The 19,416-nt window shown below is 47.8% G+C and overlaps 1 protein-coding gene and 1 long non-coding RNA gene across 2 annotated transcripts in view; both read right to left on the bottom strand.

Moving 5' to 3' along the window:
• LOC122944871 overlaps nucleotides 1-17,882 on the bottom strand; it is a 60,088-nt gene extending 42,206 nt beyond the window's left edge. The window contains exon 1 of the long non-coding RNA XR_006391061.1: nucleotides 17,775-17,882. This is a non-coding gene — a long non-coding RNA (uncharacterized LOC122944871). The remainder of the gene's footprint in view (nucleotides 1-17,774) is intronic.
• On the bottom strand, nucleotides 3,366-5,176 carry LOC122944866 (lamina-associated polypeptide 2-like). Its single transcript, XM_044303565.1, has 2 exons — nucleotides 4,854-5,176; nucleotides 3,366-4,774 (listed from the first exon to the last, which is right to left on the bottom strand). Exons 1-2 carry the CDS (start codon nucleotides 4,911-4,913, stop codon nucleotides 3,485-3,487), a joined length of 1,350 nt encoding a protein of 449 aa, XP_044159500.1. The 5' UTR covers nucleotides 4,914-5,176; the 3' UTR covers nucleotides 3,366-3,484.
• Nucleotides 17,883-19,416: the final 1,534 nt, after the last annotated feature.

Here is a 19,416-nt window from a genome sequence, read left to right as displayed (position 1 = left end):
CCCCGTTTTTGCGGACCGTGAAAAAATACTGTCGTGTGCATGAGGCCTTATAATAACAATTCTGCAGGAGCTTTCCTTAGGCCCCTTTCACACGGGCGAGTTTTCCGCACGGGTGCAATACGTGAGGTGAACGCATTGCACCCGCACTGAATCCGGATCCATTCACTTCTAGAGGGCTGTGCACATGAGCAGTGATTTTTACGCATCATTTGTGCGTTGCGTGAAATACTGGTTTAGTTTACCGGTAAATCCTTTTCCAGGAGTCCGACATGACAGCACCCATGGAGGTTGTCCTATTGGTCTCTGTAGGGACAGGAAGCGAGAGAGATTAAAAGGCCCCCACCCCTCCCACTCTCCAGTGTTTTACCAAATTACTACACCGGATAGGATCCAACACCTTTATTAATACAATGTTATATTCACACTGCATACAAGGCTGGAACCAGCATAACGGGGAGGGTAGTACAGGGTGCTGTCATGTCGGACTCCTGGAAAAGGATTTACCGGTAAACTAAACCAGTATTTCCAGGACGTCCCTCCATGACAGCACCCATGGAGAACTAACAACTGAATCTCCTAGGGGGGGGACTACTGCCTGAAGGACTTTCCGCCCAAAGGCCAAGTCCTGTCCGGCCAAAACGTCTAGCCTGTAATGTTTGGCAAAAGTCAGGAAGCTAGACCAGGTTGCCGCTTTGCAAATCTGGTCAATTGTAGCGTCGGCCCTTTCGGCCCAGGAAGTTGCCATTGCTCTCGTGGAATGTGCCTTCAGATTTAAGGGGCAGGCTATTTCTTGCAGCCTGTATGTTTCTCTGATGGTGTCCTTAATCCACCGAGCCAGCGTCTGTTTTGAGGCCTTCAAGCCTCTATTCTTCCCACCGAACTGGATGAACAGATTACTTGATCTTCTCCAGGAACTGGTTCTGTCCAGATAGGCCAGGATTGCTCTTCTAACGTCCAGCCTCTGGAATCTTTCCTCCTGTATATTTTTGGGGAGGGAACAAAATGAAGGGAGTGTTAGCTCTTGTTCTCTATGGAAAGCAGAGACCACCTTAGGTAGAAAGGCTGGGTCTGGCTTCAAGATTATGCGGTCATCCAAAATCCTTAAGTAAGGTTGTTTAATTGACAAGGCTTGGATTTCCCCTATCCTGCGGGCTGTGGTTATAGCCAGAAGAAACACTGCTTTGAGAGACAGAAATTTTTCGGATATCTGCCCAATCGGCTCAAACGGAGGATCGCATAATCCTTCTAGAACTACGTTCAGACTCCAGGGGGGAACCGACTGTCTTAAAGTGGGCCTCAATCTGGAAGCTGCTTTTAGAAAGCTTCTAATCCACCTATGATCTGCAAGGGGAGTATCGAGACAACAGCTGAGTGCCGAGACCTGTACTTTGAGTGTGCTGGGTTTCAGACCTGCATCAAACCCCTCCTGAAGGAACTCTAAAATGCAACCCACCGTGGGGGATCTGGCATCTGCCTGGTTCTGTGACAACCAGGATGAGAACTTTTTCCAAATCTTGTTGTATATTGCTCTTGTAATAGGTTTGCGGCAGCTCTGTAAAGTTGAAATTACCTTGTCCGAGAGTCCCTTGTTCCTTAAGGTTTGCCTCTCAGGATCCATGCTGTAAGGTTCAGTTTGTCCAGGTTGGGGTGAAACAGAGGACCTTGTGATAGTAGGTCTTGTCTTCTTGGAAGGGTTATTGGTTCCCTGATGGACATGGTCTTTAGAACCGAAAACCAGGCTCTCTTGGGCCAAGCTGGAGCTACCAAGATCAGCGTGGATGAGCACCCTCTCAATTTCTTCAGGATTAGCGGTATGAGGAGAAGTGGGGGAAAAGCGTAGGCTAGGCTCATATCCCAAGGTTGGGAAAGAGCATCCACCGCCAGTGGTCCTCCTCTTGGGTCTAGCGAGAAGAAATAGTCCAGCTGAGTATTTCTGCTGGACGCAAATAAATCCACCTGAGGTCTCCCCCACTGTTGGCAAATCATTTGGAATACCTCCTGGTTCAACTTCCATTCCCCTGGCCTGACTAATTGTCGGCTGAGAAAGTCCGCTGTGTAATTGAGAGATCCCTTCAGGTGTGTGGCTGAAATGGACAAGATCTTCTCCTCTGACCAGCTGAAGATGAGATTCGCTAGGTCCTGGAGATGAGGATTCTTCGTCCCTCCTTGTCTTTTTATGTAGCAAACTGTTGTTACGTTGTCCGATAGCACTCGGACATGATGACCTATGAGGAGATGTTCTGCCGCTCTTAGGGACTCCCAGACCGCTTTCAATTCCCTGTAGTTTGAGGATCTTAGGGCGTCTGCGTCGGACCAACTGCCCTGAAAGAACTGGTCCCCTAGGTGGGCTCCCCAACCATGGCTGCTTGCGTCCGTGGTTAATGTTTTGAGCGGTATCGTGTTCCAGGCAACTCCTCGGGACAGGTTTTCTGTTACCAACCACCAGGAGAGGGAGTTTACCGCCCCGTCTGAAAGAGATACCTTGGTGTTTAGTGATCTGTGGTCCTTGTCCCAAGAAGCGAGGACCTCCGCCTGGAGGGTTCTTGTATGGAACTGGGCCCAAGGAACAGTTGTGATGCATGAGGTCATCAGTCCTAGGACCTGCATGGCTTCCCGCAGAGTCCGTTTTTTCTTTAGTTTGAAGGCTCTTATTCTTTCCCTTATGCTGACCTGCTTGTCTTGGGGAAGAAGAGAGTACTGGGTCACGGAATTTAGGAGGGTTCCTAGGAACTTCTTTTGCGTTGCTGGTTGTAGGTCCGATTTCTCCAGGTTTATTTTCCATCCTAGACGAGTGAGTAAAGATAGAGTCCTTCCTTTGTGAAGCTCTAACTCCTCCTCTGAGTCTGCCACAAGCAGAAAGTCGTCTAGGTAGGGAACTATAGTTACCTGTCTCTGTCTTAGATAGGCAACTATCTCCGCCACTACCTTTGTGAAGATGCGTGGGGCTGATGAAATTCCAAACGGGAGACATTGGAACTGGAAATGCATAATCCTTCCGTCCTTCTTGATTGCGAACCTCAAATATTGCTGACAATGAGGGTGAATGGGGACGTGATAATATGCGTCCTTTAGATCCAGGGTGCATAGGAACGCCCCTGGGCTTATCAACGGAATTGCCGATTTTATTGATTCCATCTTGAAATGATGATGTGTTATCCATTTGTTCAGAAATTTCAGATTGATGATGGTTCTCTTGGAGCCATCTGGTTTTGTGATGAGGAAGAGTTTTGAGTAGTGACCTTTGAACTCCTCTGAAGGAGGGACTTGTACGATTGCGCCTAAAGTCAGAAGTTTTTGGATGTCCGTCAGGAGCTGGTCCTGCAGAGAGGTCGATTGAAAGACTGTGGTCTGGAACAGATGAGGAGGAGGAAGGCGAAACTCTATCTTGAACCCCGTTCGGATGGATTCCAGGATGTATTGGTTTTTGGTTATCCTGGTCCATTCTTCCCAAAAGAACTGGAGTCTGCCCCCTACTGGCCTGGCGTCATTGTTTCTCAGGCTTGGAATTGGGGTTAAAAAGGAAACCTCGACCTTTTCCCCCTTTGGGGTAGCTCCACCTTCCAGTCTTCCCTTTACCTCTGGGAGTGCCCTGGAAGCTGCCGGTTGTCTTACGAAAGGGCAAAGGTTTCTTTCCTTTTTCCTCCGGAAACCCCTTCTTTCTGTCCGCTGTCTTCTCCAGGATCTCATCCAGTACCGGACCAAAGAGGTGAGAACCTTTAAGGGGTAAGGCGCATAGTTTATTCTTGGAGGCTATATCCCCCGACCAGGGTTTTAGCCACAGGGCTCTCCTTGCCGTATTGGTTAGGGAGTCTGTTTTTGCTGCAAATCTTATGGACTCTGCTGAGGCGTCTGCTACAAAGGATGCAGCCATCTTAAATAGGGGTAATGACGCCAGGATCTCTTCCTTAGGGGTGTCTTGCCTAAGATGTTCTTCCAGCTGGTTCACCCAAAGACACAGAGATCTGGCCACGGACGTAGCAGCAATATTGGTGTTAATGCTATTGGCCGAAACTTCCCATGCTCTTTTGAGCAAACCGTCGATCTTCCGATCCATTGGCTCCTTTAACTGGGCTGAGTCCTCAAAGGGGAGGGTGGTTCTTTTTACCACCTTCGCCACCTGGATATCGACTTTAGGGACTACATCCCACAGTTTTGTGTCCTCCGGGTTGAACAAAAGCCTGTTCTTAAATTCCCGCGGTATATACATTCTCTTATCGGCGTCAGCCCATTCGTCTATGACTAGGTCCTTCAAATTCTCGTTCACCGGGAACAATTTTTTCTTCCTAGCTTTTAAGCCGCCGAACATCTCGTCCTGTATCGAGCGAGTCTGCTCCTCTTCCTCTATATCCATAGTCTGTCTTACAGCCGACAGGAGGGGATCTAGATCTTCTTGTGAGAAGAGATATCTTCTCTGATCGTCGGCCATATGGGAGGAACCCTGAGCGTCGTCGTCCCCCTTTAAGGTTTCCCCTTCTGAAAGGTATAAGCCTTCTTCTTCAGAATCCGACTCCCTGAGCACACGGGGTCTTTTGGGGGGAGGGGAGACGGCACAGGGTTTCTGCGCTACACTAGAGCTGGCCGCCTGGATCTCCTCTTTCACAATCACTCTCAGGTCTGCCAGAAGGGAGGATTGTTCGTCTCTGAGGATCTTTGCTAGGCAGTCACTACACAGGGCTTTTATATATGCCTCCCCCAGTCTCTTTGAGCATAGCGCACATCTTCTGGGTTTCTTTTTAGGCTCTCCCAGCGACTTAACCGTGGTGTCTTTCTCCCCCTGGTAGGAAGAGAGAGAGACCCTTAGCCCAGCGTAAGGAATAAAGGAGAGGGACCTGGATACATCTCACTTTACTTACATGACTCGGGGTAGGGATGTCTGCGCTAGTGTCCTGCATAGCTGACATCTGGACCTCCATACCACACCTGGACAGCAAACTGACATTCAATTTAAGTCCTACCTGGTCCACCCGTTGCCGCGCGGCTCCGCCTCCTTATTTCCAGGTGGGGGGGGACTCAATGCCATGCAGAGTCGACCCCCCCTGCGTGCATCCGCCGGGCTCGGCGTTCCCTGGGCGCCGCCATCTTTCTTTCGCCCATGTGACCCGCACTTCCGGTCACATGGGCTGCACGCCGAACGGGAGGAGCGCCGAGCGCAGGAGCCGCAGCCGATCCCAGAGCTCCCGAACCGGAAGAAGCGGCCTCGGCTCCCTGATACCGCGGCCACCACACAGCGCTCCCGACCGCTTTCAGCTCCTCGCCGATGCGGCCAGAAAAGAAGGTATCTGGGGAAGCCAGGGGACCTCTACCCAGAGAGGTGCTAGCTTTTAGGGCCCCCGAAGCCTGAAGAGGAGAGGGAGACCCCCCCGACCAGGCTCGGCCCCATATAGATTCCCAGGGCAGGGAAAAGATTCTCTCGGCTCCCATCCCTGTAGGGACAGGAAGAACACTGGAGAGTGGGAGGGGTGGGGGCCTTTTAATCTCTCTCGCTTCCTGTCCCTACAGAGACCAATAGGACAACCTCCATGGGTGCTGTCATGGAGGGACGTCCTGGAAAATCGCAGTATGCTCTATATCAGGGCTGGCCAACCTGAGGCTCTCCAGCTGTTGCAAAACTACAACCCCCAGCATGCCCAGACTGCCTACAGGTATCAGCCTACAGCAAAGCATGGTGGGAGTTGTAGTTTTACAACAGCTGGAGAGCCTCAGGTTGGCCAGCCCTGCTCTATATTGTGCGTTTTTCTTGCAACGCAGGCCCCATAGAAATGAATGGGGCTGCATGAAAATCGCAAGCATCTGCAAGCAAGTGTGGATGCTGTGCGATTTTCACGCATGGTTGCTAGGTTACGATGGGGACCCGATCTTTATTATTTTCCCTTATAACATGGTTATAAGGGAAAATAATAGCATTCTTAATACAGAATGCTAAGTAAATTAGGGCTGGAGGGGTTAAAAAAATTTTTTAAAAATGATTTAACTCACCTTAATCCATTTGTTAGCGCAGCCCGACTTATCTTCTGTCTTCTTCTTTGAGGAAAAGGACCTCTGGTGACGTCACTGCGCTCATCACGTTGTCCATTACATGATCCATCACTATGGTGATGGATCATGTGATGGACCATGTGATGAGCGCAGTGACGTCATCAAAGGTCCTAATTCTGTGCACAGCAAAGATGAAGACAGAAGAGAAGCCGGGCTGAGCGAACAAGTGGATTACGGTGAGTTAAATTATTATTAATTTTTTTAACCCCTTCAGCCCTAATTTACTTAGAATTCGGTATTAAGAATGCTATTATTTTCCCTTATAACCACGTTATAAGAGAAAATAATAAAATCTACACAACACAGATCCCAAACCCGAACTTCAGTGAAGAAGTCCGGGTTCGGGTCTTGTAACAAACATGCTGATTTTTCTCACGTGTGTGCAAAACTCATTAAAACGCTTTGCATTCACGGGGAAAAATCGTGCATCTTCCCTCAACGCACCCGCATCTGTTCCGGCATGTCACCCGCAATGCCCGTGTGAACCCAGCCTTAGGCTGGGTTCACACCTGAGCGTTTTACAGCGCGTTCCTACGCGCTGTAAAACGCTCAACATGGAGAAACCAATGCTTCCCTATCGGCATGGTTCTCACCTGGGCGTTTTACAGCTCGTACGATCACGCTGTAAAACGCCCGACGCTCCAAGAAGTACATGAGCTTCTTTGGGGCGTCTTGTCGCGCGTTCCCGTACATAGACTTTCGGGAACGCGCGACAATGGGCGTTCGCTTGTCTCTGTATGCGCGATTGCAAACGCCGGTACAATCGCGCATACAGAGCGCTCCATCGCGAACGCTCAGGTCTGAACCCAGCGTTAGAGCTCTGCTTTGCCTAGTTCCCCTGTTATTGCTCCCAGAAATGTATGAATAAAAAAAAAAAGAAAAAAAAAAAAGGTTGTTACCATTTCTTTTGTCAAAGAGGGGTGTTCGTACAGTCTGACAGTCTGTGAGCACTGACTGGATAGTGTAAACCTCTCTAGAGGCACAACCCCAACTGGTAACACCCAATTGTCAATTTATTCATAAAATTCTAGGAGGAATAACAGAGGACTGGAACAATGCAGAGTTGTAAGAACAGATGCTTCAGAATTTCATCTCATGTGTAATAAATATTTTATTAAAACAATCACAGTAGGAGAGGTGACAAGTGAAGATTATGACTAGAGATGAGCGAATGAAATCCAGCAAAGTGGAATTCAATCAAAATTTCAGGATACATTCGATTCGATACAAAGCCGAATTACCTCATTCTTCGTGGTAGCGAATCAATTTAACCTGAAATAGTGTAAAAAAATAAACCCCGTCTTACCCCCTCCATTTGCTCGCGACGGGCCACCGGTCCCATACTGATTGAAGATCTTGTCTGAAATACTGTGCATGGTGACATATGACGTCACCACGCCAGCCGGCGTGATGGCATCATCTTGGGCCGCGTTAGATTTTGCGCACAATCTTTAAGAAAGATGGCAGCCGCTGGCCTGTCGCGAGCAAATGGATGCGGCAAGTATGATAGAATTTTTTTATATGTTGTTTTTACACTGTATTATTACTCTCAGATGCCGCAATCCTGTATGAACGCGGAATTTGAGGGGTACAATGATGGGGAGCGGCGCTATCGCTGCTCCCTGTGATTGCGCCGGCTACTTACAAAAAATGTGCTTTGTGACAAAGTAATTTGTCACGAAGCAAATTTTTTTATTCTGCGAAGCAGCGGAATCGAATTTTCCAAATCTTTGCTCACCTCTAATTATGACCCCCTGGATTATTTATTTTAATTCATTTCACTAAATTACTTAAGGAAAAATAAACCAAACAATAAACTATGTACGTCAGGCATTATTTTATTGTCATCAAAGTCCCCTGACTTTATTTGTGCCTGATTTGGAAACCAGATTTTTCTTCCTTACTAAAGTTGGAAGTCTTACCAAGACACCCACAACACTGGAGCAATGCCATGCTGTGACTGCATAAGATACTGTATTGGGTGATTATGTCATATTATTGTTTCTGGTGAAGGGGAGGCATCTCTAACTGACAAAATGTATAGTAATACCGTACAATAACTAAATAATACCAGCATACGGTGACTGTATAGTATATTTGTGGTCGGAGCGGCTATCAGAAAGGTGTCCCTAACCCATCTAACCCTATCTTGCAACAAGCAGTAGAATTGTGCCATAACTGCTGCGGTAGGGCAGCCTAAAGGGGCCAAAAAGCGTAGACCTTATTTAGAGTAAAACATACATACCATTACGACACCCGCTTTGAACGCAGAAGACTCTACCCGATGAAGGTGCGGAATATACCGTACATATCAGCGACTTCTATATACCTTACCTCTGTCACATGCCGTTGTTTTTGGAGGTAGCTAAAGTTGATGTTTTGAAAGAGCGGTCGGTAGTCAGAAACGATTTACCCCTATGTTGATGATCATATGAACATATTACGAGAAGGTCTGAACCCGGGAGCTGCAGACTGAAATAACAATGGTGAATGTGATGGAAGACTTAATGAAGTCCAACCATTCGCTAAAGGCCCTGCTCGGACACCAACTATTGCTGGTAGCAAATACTTCACCTATACTTATTCCCCAGGCCACCGCTTTAATTTATTCTTATTATTTATAAAGGACCCAAAAGTTAGAAGATGGCATATGCCGCTTAACTCTGGTAATGGATCAGGACTTCGTAAGCGCCTGTAGTCGTGACAGGACTTCGTAAGCGCCTGTAGTCGTGACAGGATTTATTAATCGCCAGGCGCGAGAGACCCTAATGGCGGGGCCAGGCGCCAGCGAGGGAAGAAACATAAACCTGAAAGAAAGCAGCTATGTTCATCAGGAGAACGGTATCAGAGCGGTGCACTGACTCCCCCAGAAAAAATACTGAGTAACCATGATGTAGCAATGAAAAGGAAAATGCAGCCTTAAGTGGAAGCCGAAGTGATGTATGAACAGGTGGGTGAACGCAGCTGTGGATGTGAGTAGTGCCTAAAACATGGTATGGGCCCAGCTGTGAGCATGAAGAGCACGGTATAACGCAGCTGTGAATGCAATCTGAAATGACAGGGTATCAATGTGATGCAACAGCAACGCATGAACGCAGCTCTAGTGGTGAACAGAGTATAAATTGTAAATGCCGACACATGGACATAGCTTTGAAGGTAACGCCTCCACATAATGATAGGGGCTTGGCCTGAATAGGCTTTGCACCTCATGGTGCCATTGAAACATAGGTTGCTATGGACTGTGTTTTCTGCCTTTTTTCCCCCTTGTCTGTTCCCTGTGTTTCTGTTTATTTCCCTCAGGTCAAGTAAGCCAGCTGGATACTGGGCAGCTTCTGGATTGGTCAGTGTGGCTGAAGGGGCAGTGTTACTATTGGTTAAATCGGTTGCTGTCTGGTTGCTGGGCCTTGTTCTATTTTTATCTAGGTCCTGGATTGGTTTGTGGAGCGGTTCGGCGGGAATTCTACCTATTTAAGAAGGTGTCGTACCTGTGAAGATCAGTCGCCGTGTCAAGAACAGAGAAGAGGCTTGTCCCTCCCGCCCTCCCCTGAATATTGTCGCGGTCTTTGTTTCTTTAAAGGGGGGGGTTAGTCGCTCAGAATTCTGGGTGGATTTAAATTAATTCAGTAAATGGACTTGAATTTTATTAATATGGTTTTATATTGGTTTAAATTGGTTGAGTTATGTAACCCCCAATAATTTAATAGAGACCGCGGCCTTTTCATCCACTTGAAGTTTCCGTTGTTTTTATTAATTATTATTACAGTCTATGTTGGTGAAGGTATATGTCTTTAAAGGTTATTGTTGAATATGGCACCATGCTGCAGGCTTCCCCCCCCCCCCCTTCTTTTCTCTGGGATGGTCACCACAGCACCACCCAAGAAAACATAAACATGAACCTTGATGTGACGCCCATAAATCAACATATAGTGCACCTATACCCCAGCACAGAACCGCTGACACATGCGTGCCCATAACATACAGTTTATAGATAAACCACACTTACCTACAAGAGCATCAGAACTCAAATGCGGGCGCCTCGACTGATCTGCATGGATCTCCACATGCAGACCCCTGGTATACATACCCCAACTCCTTGCATGTTTGGCGTTGGCTACAGATGTGCCCCAACGTGATAAAACACACATTTTTTTCAGGAAACCTGCGACCATACCTACTCCAGGCGCCTGCTAGGCCAATAACTATATGCAATGGCCCCCAACGAGCCCCTAGACAGCCGGGCATTCACTAGACCGTTACCACCCCACTCTGCTTTGAACCAGAGTACTGCGCATCGCATGCCGCACTATAGGCACCATGCCATCAAGTGCAATACTACAGCATTTTTTTTTTTTTTTTTTACCATTGATATGAAAACACAGCATGCATGGCTTGAACCAACTAACAACCATCACTCAACCGTTTAGCGCCCAACTCTGCTACATCTCAGAGCGCTACATGTCACAGACCGCAGCGTTGGTCCCGTGCAAACCACTCCGATCCTACCATGAATACCAGCGTCCTGCTAAGACATTCTGCCATCGCCCAGCCGTAAGGAGCCTCCACACCATGCTGCTGTATCCTAGAGCCAAGAGTGTGTGGGAGAGTGTGATGCGGTAAGTTAATATCTTCATGCAGCCTCAAATCTGCAATTACAGTTACCTATCACCCTTGTGAGGGTCTTAATAAGCCCCTACGCCATCCTCAGAGGCATCCACCTCCACCACGAAAGGTTACTCAGGATTAGGCCGAATGCACACGGCCTGGATTCCGGCTGCGAGCAGGAGCGCGCAATGTCACTGGTTGCTATGACACCGTGCGCTTCATGCAGCCGCTGTACAACAGTAATACACTCGTACGGCTGTGTGCATTCGGCCTTAGGCTGAACCAAGACTGGGGCCATTTGAAAACAGGTTTTCAAAGTCTCAAAGGCCTGACAGGCTTCCAACCACCAGTTGACAAGATCGGACCCTTTCTTAGTTAAATCATTGAGGGGCTTGGCAATAACAGAATTTTTTTTTATGAATTTACGGTAAAAGTTGGAGCATCCTAAAAATCGTTTAAGTGCCTTTAAGGAGGATGGTCTTACCCAGTCTTGGATAGCCTGAACCTGACTGGGATCCATTTTAGATTAAAGTGGAGTAAGAATATGCCCGAGAAAGGGAATCTCTTGAACTCCAAACATGCATTTTTCCAACTTAACAGACAGATGATGCTCCCTGAGGATTTTAAGAACCAATCTGATATGAGAAACATGGGTCTTCCAGTCAGATGAAAAGACAAGAATATCATCTAGATAAACAATCATAACTTTGCTGATAAGTTCTCTAAAAATGTAATTCATAAAGTTCTGAAATACAGGTGGGGCATTGCAGAGACCAAATGACATAACAAGATACTCAAAGTGTCCCTCTGGAGTGTTAAAGGCAGTTTTCCCACTGCCGCCCCGGGTGCCACTCACAAGGGGGGTGCCATGACGGAGTCACCCCTCCATCCAGTGGCGTAGCTACAGGGGTCGCAGCGGTCGCAATTGCGACCGGGCCCCTGAGCCAGGGGGGCCCACGGCCCCCCCACCGCCTCCTATTCAAAATGTGATCTAATAGTGCCGGGGCCCGGGGGCAGTGCGCACGGCGCAGCGCAGTAGGCAGCTCACGTGACTGTGTCAGAGGGGGCGGCCGCGGAAGCAGACATTGAGTGAGGTGAGGTCTGAGTGACTGAGTGAGGAGGAGCCGCCCGGAGGCGTGGTTTCCGCACATCTCCGGCTCCCTCCCAGTCAGACACTCGGAAGCAGCAGGCAGGCGGCAGTGACTGTGCGGACGTGCGGTGGCTGGCGGCGCGAGGTGAGTTTTGAATAGCTTCTGGCCCACCGCCGGGCCCTCTAGCCCCTCTACAGTACTTTATAATACAGATCTGGCACCGTAAAGCCCCCTCTCATCTCCCCTCTTGCTGCAGACTCAGGAATGTGCTTGCCTGTCCTTCCATTCTTTGGACAGAGACCCTAGCAACCAGTTGCTCTCCCACTGTTCGAAGTACTACTTGTTGCAGCATGCCCTGCAAGTTTTACAAGTGAAGCTCTGGTAACTGAACGATACATGACAGCGAGCAGTAAGCTGTTATGCATCTCCCAGTAGCTGGTTAATCACTGACAAATAGTAGAGAGATAAATATATATTTAGGGTATAGAAATTAAAGGGAAGCTGTCTGCTAAGAAACACACCATAAACCACCAGCATTACCTTACAGATGTTCTCAGCATGTTTCTAAATTTGGTTTTCTCTTTGCTCTCAGAAAAAACAGCTTGATTCCCATGCAGGCCACATGCAAATGAAGTTTTTGAAGTCAAGGGTGCTATGGCTTTCTGGCTTAAAGTCCAGCTCACCGCCCCCCCTTCATGCCCCTTCACATTTGATGGAATCCATTCTAATTTCATATACAAACCCAGCTTGAAATTTCACGCATGCGCTGTATTGTCGGGATACCGGCGCCTCTGAAATGTTCCCCGCTGCTGTGTACTTGTCTTAAGTGACTCAATGTGCAGGTGCAGGCTCACCTTTGCACGAGCACACCACAAAACAATGCAGCGCGTATACGTCACTAACAGGACCAGAAGCACGCATAGTTTTGTGGCGCCCTCGTATCAGAGAGCAAAGAGAAAACAAAATTTAGAAACGTAATGAGAACATCTGCCAGGTAATGCTGGTGGTTTATGGTGCGTTTTTTAGCTGACAGCAGGGGCGTAGCTATAGGGGGTGCAGAGGTAGCAGTTTGTATCGGGCCCAGGAGCCTGAGGAGACCCAAAGACCCTTGTGGTGCATAAGAAGAAACCAGTATTATAGAAAGTGCATGCAGGTCAAGTTACACCTCTGGCTCAAGGGGGTGCCGTTTCAGTTTTTGCCTCGGGCAGCACAAAGGCCTTGTGCTTCCTGCCCCTGGCTACAAAGCACTGAGGGAAGGAGGGGCCGAAGCTGAACTCTTGCACCAGGTCCCATGAGCCATTAGCTACGCCCCTGCCTCCATCCACTGCTGCACCGCGACGCGACTCCGGAGGCGCGCAACATGCTACACAGTAATTTTGGATCCGACAGGGCAGCCATAGAAATGATTGGGGTCGCGGTGCGACTGGCATGTTTGCCATGGTAGTGGTTGGCTATTCTGAGGTCGCAGGATACAAGAGGCGCTGGCAGCCCCATCCATCTCTAAGCCTTCCTCCGGGTCACGTGACCTATGCCAGCCTTATGCGCTGAGAGCCTGGGAGCAGCGTCTGAAGCTTCACCTGCTGGATGTGGACGGAGTCCGCGGAGAGCGGGTTTACACGCCCCCTTGGGGTGGAGCTTCGAGGGTCAGCTGTCGGAAGAGGAAGTGCTGTTCTCCTCCCCACATGGAGTTAACTCTTCATGTCCTGGAACAGCAGCAGCGCTCTATGTTGGATTCTCTGCCTGGTGAGGAAACCCGTGTTTCTCGGTCTGTCCCTTCATCCTCTGATTTATTTTCTCTGCTAAATCTGCTGTTTCTAATCCTGTTACTGAATGGGTTAATAAGGGATTGGGGTAGCACAGGCACTTCCTTTGGGTTACCATGCCTCTGCTTCAGTGCAGGGTCAGATGAGGGGGGGGGGGTGCCAAACAAAGGGTTCGCCCCGGGTGCCAAATGCTCTAGGTACGCCCCTGACAGGAACTACATACCCATACGGGCAGTTTATCGGTCTCAGGCGCATTAATAGTACTAATAAGGGCTTTGAGAAACAGGCTGCGGAGTTAACCGAGAGATTAAGGTAAAGGGGTTACCCCCAAGAGATCTTGAAAATAGCCCTCCAGAAAGCGAGTGGGTTCTCCCAGAATGACCTCCTTATGAATAAGGGTAGAATCCTAGAGGCAAATGAGCCGAGATGTTCAGGCCGGATTAAGAAGAAGAGGTTTGTGTTCTTCTTTAAGTTCAGCCCGATGGCGGAGGCTATAAGAAAAACTATATACAAGCATTGGGAGGTTGTCATAAGGGATGAGGCGCTCGCAGAATATGTAGATAGATCATTGATAACCTTCAGAAAGAGTTACACCATTAGAGACAGTTGGTGAGGAGTCGCTTTACTATTGATAAAAACCATAGTTGGTTATATGAGAGACGCCTAAGGGTAATTATCGGTGCAGTAACTGCTCCTTCTGTAGATATAATTCTCAGAGGAGTATTCTCAGTTTTGGTGGTGTACAGCACAGGGTGACAGATTTTATTACCTGCAGAAGCACCTTTGTTGTGTACGTGATCTCATGTGGCTGCGGAAACTTTTATATAGGCAAGGCTATCAGATGCCTTTTTGAAAGGATGAGAGCACATGAATTCCATAAAATCAGGTAAAGGCTGCCCTTGGCTTATAAAACATGTAAGAAAAACACACAATGGGGATTGTAAAACCTTTGAATTTGCTGGTATTGAAATAGTGCCCAACCCATCTGCGGGAGGGGACAGGCACAAGTTATTATTACAGAAGGAGGCTAGATGGATCCTGCGTGCGAATGCCCTAGGTGAACTAGGATTAAATGACCAAAATTATCTTAGTGTGCTCTTATGAGGTCTTTGCTATCTGTATTATGTTTGCTTTTAATTATAGACATTCTGTCTCTTTAAAGAATTTCACCTGTAATAGGGGGTGGAGCGTCATGTGATGTCATGGCAACTCCCCCCTGGGTTAGTTTAAAAGAGAGCATGGTTTCATGCTCCCACGTCAGTGGCCTGAAGAAGCGCAGTCTTGCGTGAAACGACCGTTGCCGCTGTGCATGCTTGATGACCGTCCACCCCTGTATGCCCTGACAGGCATGTTACCTGTATCCCAGATGAAATAAAGAAATTTTGTATGTACTGCTGGGTGAGTTCCGCCTATTATCTTCCCCTATCCTGTGGAATTTGTGGCTATTTGCTTTTTTGGCATTGCACCACCTGTTTGGCAGCTCCATTTGATCACGTTTGTACCTCCGCACCTGTGTTGCTCGTAAAGGCTGCGGGGATCGACCAGGGGATTCAGGTTGTGCCGCCCAGCCTCTCTTTACCTTGCGCAGAAACTACAGTTGGAACCCCATCTTTCTAACTCGCCCGAACTCCAGTTAATAACCGGGTAATGTTGCTGGAGCCAGGGCATTCCCAGGACCACCTGAACTGGAAGATTTTCTAAAACAAAGAAAGAACACTTTTCTGAGTGGCAAACCCCTACAGACAGGGTAATCTCGGGAGTACAGAGTTTTACTGTGCCCCCCAACAGGGGGGTAGAATCGATGGCGACGACCTGGGTGGACAACTTAAGTATTGGGATCCCCACCCGTTCCACAAAATTGAGATCAATAAAACTAAATGTTGATCCTGAATCCACAAAAGCACTTCCAGACCCCTTTTTTTTGTTCTTACCACCTCCGGGAGTACCTTGTCCTTGGATCTCTCTGACTTGGACGATCTTCCGGAAGAAGGAAACTTGGGACTAAGGTAACAGACCAGTATATCCTTTAACCTTTCTGTCAATCCTGCTCTGAACTGGCACTTGAGCGCTGGTTCGTTCCAATCCGAGGGAACGCACCACTTGCGGAACTGGGTACAATAATCTTCCACGGGACGATCCCCCTGGGTAAGGGCCTTAAGATTAGACTCAGCCACAGACGCTCGGTCAGGCTCATCGTAAAGAACCACTAGTGCCTGGAAGAAGCCGTCAACAGAATTCAGACAAGGGGAATCAGGCAGCAAGGAAAAGGCCCATTCCTGGGGGTCCCCTTGAAGCAGACAGATAATTACCCCAACCCTCTGTTAGTCAGGACCAGAGGAGTGAGGCCGTAGTCGGAAATAAAGCTTGCAGCTCTCTTTAAAGGTTAAAAAACTCCTGCGGTCACCCGAGAATCGATCTGGTAATTTTATATGCGGTTCCGCCTGAACTACGGCGGGAGCGAGAATGAGGGTGTTTGGGCGGTTTCTTGTTCCTGTAACCTCTCCCCTAACTCTTGGACAATTTGAGCAAGACCCTGCACATGCTCGGTGAGGCTCGGTAGAGGGTCAATGCTAATCTGGCCTGTGATTCTGTCATGGGAAAGGAAGGGAGAGAGGAAGTGCACCCCCTTGACTGCCACCCTCAACCCTGTCCCTGCCTACTTGCACTATCCGCCCTAGGCGACGGGGCGCAACTGGGTGGCGGTCCCTGACCTACATAAGTGCAAAGTAGAGAGGACAGAGACAGAGAGGGAACAAGATTGCAAAGGCAGAGAACGGCAAACAAGACGTCTGCAGATAGATGGACAGGGAAGTAAACAAGACAAGAAACCCTCTGCTAGAGAAGGCAATGGTGGGTCAACTAACCAAGGTCAGTCCGGAAAGTCACGTCAAGTACAAAGGGGAGAGACAGGAGACAAATCCGAGAACGAGCCGAGGGAGCCGAGGTCAAATCCAAGAGGTAGCGACAGAACAAAGGGAGCAGGCAGAAGGGAGGTCAGAAGACGGACAAGGTCAAATTCCAGTAAATCACGATAGTAGCACACAATATACACAGCCCCAGCGACGAAATCACAGGCAACCTGTGGCCAGCAGGTTGCCTGTTTAAATAGTGGAGGAGAGAGATCATGTGATGTGGCCAGCGTCACATGACCCATCCTCCCGGACTGTAGCCGAGCGCCGAATACCTAGCTCAGCGCTCAGCCCCTCCCGGTTCCTATGGTGACGGGGAACGCCAACCGCTCCTGAAGGAGGAGTGCAGCCAGACATACCGCATACCCCGTCACCATGACAATGGAGATGCTGGGAACCCAGAAGCACAGCCGGACGCAGCGAACGTCCAGGCTACAGAGAGATCGGGGAACGCCGGCAGCACAGGGGGACAGAAGCCCGCCGCCTGCATCTCATGACAATTTGAACTTTGAAAGATAACTAAATATAACTTTTCTCTGCTAACAGCTTCAGCGAGACTATATATTATCTTTTGTCGCCATCTACTGACAGAAGAGAGACATTGCAGGCATAATACCAATTACATTCAACAGCATTAATGAACATTGCTCCACACCTTTACATTCCCGCAGAAAACACCCTGCCGGATTTCTCCGGATACGGCATTGCCGGATACTGCTGCCTGTTAAGAACTTAAATGGGTTGACCAGCAAAAAATATTCAACAGTTTTCAAACCACCATCCGGATCTGAATACTTTTGTATTTGCATGTAATTAAAAATTTAGCATAGACCCTTAGTTATTCAATAAAATGTGTCTGTGTAGCGCCACCTGCTGTTTTTTTTCTTATTTCTTTTTTCTTCTTATTGACCTGCTGACTGACATAGCCGCACATGCTCAGTTCCATTCTTCAGCTGCCTGCTGAGCTGTGATAGGGAGAGCATGGACACACCCCCTTAGCTGCAGCAGAGAAGACACTCCCTTTGAGCTGCCAGCTTGATATCAATGTAGCAGAGCATTGAATGGGGAGATCTCTGGATCCATGTGAGGTACAGGGCTGGTTCTAGCTTTTTTAGAGAGAGATTGTCATATACTATATGATGTCTGATTTTTGTATTTGATATTGATATTTTTATATTTGTCATGGAATAACCCTTTTAACAGATTTGTAGAAAACACTGAAGCAGACTGAAGGAAACTGCAGGAAACTCATCCATTTTTCCCTGACAAAATTCAGACAAGTTCTATATTGCTCATGTGAAAGAGGCATAAGGTGTTAATGTTGCTTTATGAAAGGCTTAGCCCTTCTATGTATTTGTAATCACATTGCCTACCTCCAGTAAGTATGATGGTTGTATTTTAAATGACAACATTTCCAGAGAATGTTCTTTGCAAGCTTCAGCTTGTCTTCAAGCATTTCAGTGATCATTACTCCCTCTGAGACATCTGATCCTCCTATAAGACCTGTCTAGTAGAGACAGCCAGGGTGAACACCAGGCTACAATGAGGAAGTATAGTTTTTACAGTTCCTTACAGAAAATGAAGGTCATGACATGCCAATGCCCATTTCCTAGAATGATGACGTTATGAACCCCATCACATATGTAGGAGTCATTCACAGGAGTTGTCCCAGTTAACCCTTTCAGGACCCTAACTACACCAAATCACAAAACAGAGCAAATAAATAAATAAAAAATACTTTATTTAATATATATAGGACAATACATGAATAAAATATGATAGTGCTGGCATGTATACACAGGAAAGACCAAGAACCACAGCCAATAAGTCACATATCAAACATACAAACTCCTTAGTGACTGATATTCATAACAATCCAATCCAATATACCCTAAGTAAGTGTGAAAACCACACAGTATAATGCATATAATGAATTCTAAGTGGAGAGCAAATAATTCATAGGCGAGAAGGAAATATTGAATAATTAAAGTGTCACAATTCAAAGTGCCAAGTGCCATAAATAACATGTTTAAATATCAAGAATACTAAAGCTACATCCCCTGAGGAAGCTTCACGCGAAACATTCGTGGGGGTTAAGAACCACACTCGTCGGTATACTTTATTACAATCAGTACTTCTTGATATTTACATGTTATTTATGGCACTTGGCACTTTAAATTGTGACTAGGGATGAGCGAACTCGAACTGTATAGTTCGGGTTCGTACCGAATTTTGGGGTGTCCGTGACACGGACCCGAACCCGGACATTTTCGTAAAAGTCCGGGTTCGGTGTTCGTCGCTTTCCTGGCGCTTTTTGAAAGGCTGCAAAGCAGCCAATCAACAAGCGTCATACTACTTGCCCCAAGAGGCCATCACAGCCATGCCTACTATTGGCATGGCTGTGATTGGCCAGAGCACCATGTGACCCAGCCTCTATTTAAGCTGGAGTCGCATAGCGCCGCCCGTCACTCTGCTCTGATCAGCATAGGGAGAGGTTGCGGCTGCGACAGTAGGGCGAGATTAGGCAGATTAACTCATCCAAAGGACTTGATTAACTGATCGATCTGCAGCTGTGGATCATTGAGCTGCTGATCCTCAATTGCTCACTGTTTTTAGGCTGCCCAGACCGTTTGTCAGTCACATTTTTCTGGGGTGATCGGCGGCCATTTTGTGTCTTGTGGTGCGCCAGCACAAGCTGCGACCAAGTGCATTTAACCCTCAATGGTGTGGTTGTTTTTTGGCTAAAGCCTACATCAGGGTGAAGCTGTCACACCAAGTGCATTTAACCAGCAATAGTCTGTTTATTTTTTGGCCATATACTACATCAGGGGCAAGCTGCGCCTGTCACCAAGTGCATTTAACCCTCAATGGTGCGTTTGTTTTTTGGCTAAAGCCTACATCAGGGTGAAGCTGTCACACCAAGTGCATTTAACCAGCAATAGTCTGTTTATTTTTTGGCCATATACTACATCAGGGGCAAGCTGCGCCCGTCACCAAGTGCATTTAACCCTCAGT

This window comes from Bufo gargarizans, chromosome 1, assembly GCF_014858855.1.
Source record: "Bufo gargarizans isolate SCDJY-AF-19 chromosome 1, ASM1485885v1, whole genome shotgun sequence".
NCBI lineage: Eukaryota > Metazoa > Chordata > Amphibia > Anura > Bufonidae > Bufo > Bufo gargarizans.
This window is presented reverse-complemented; position numbering and strand designations above follow the sequence as displayed.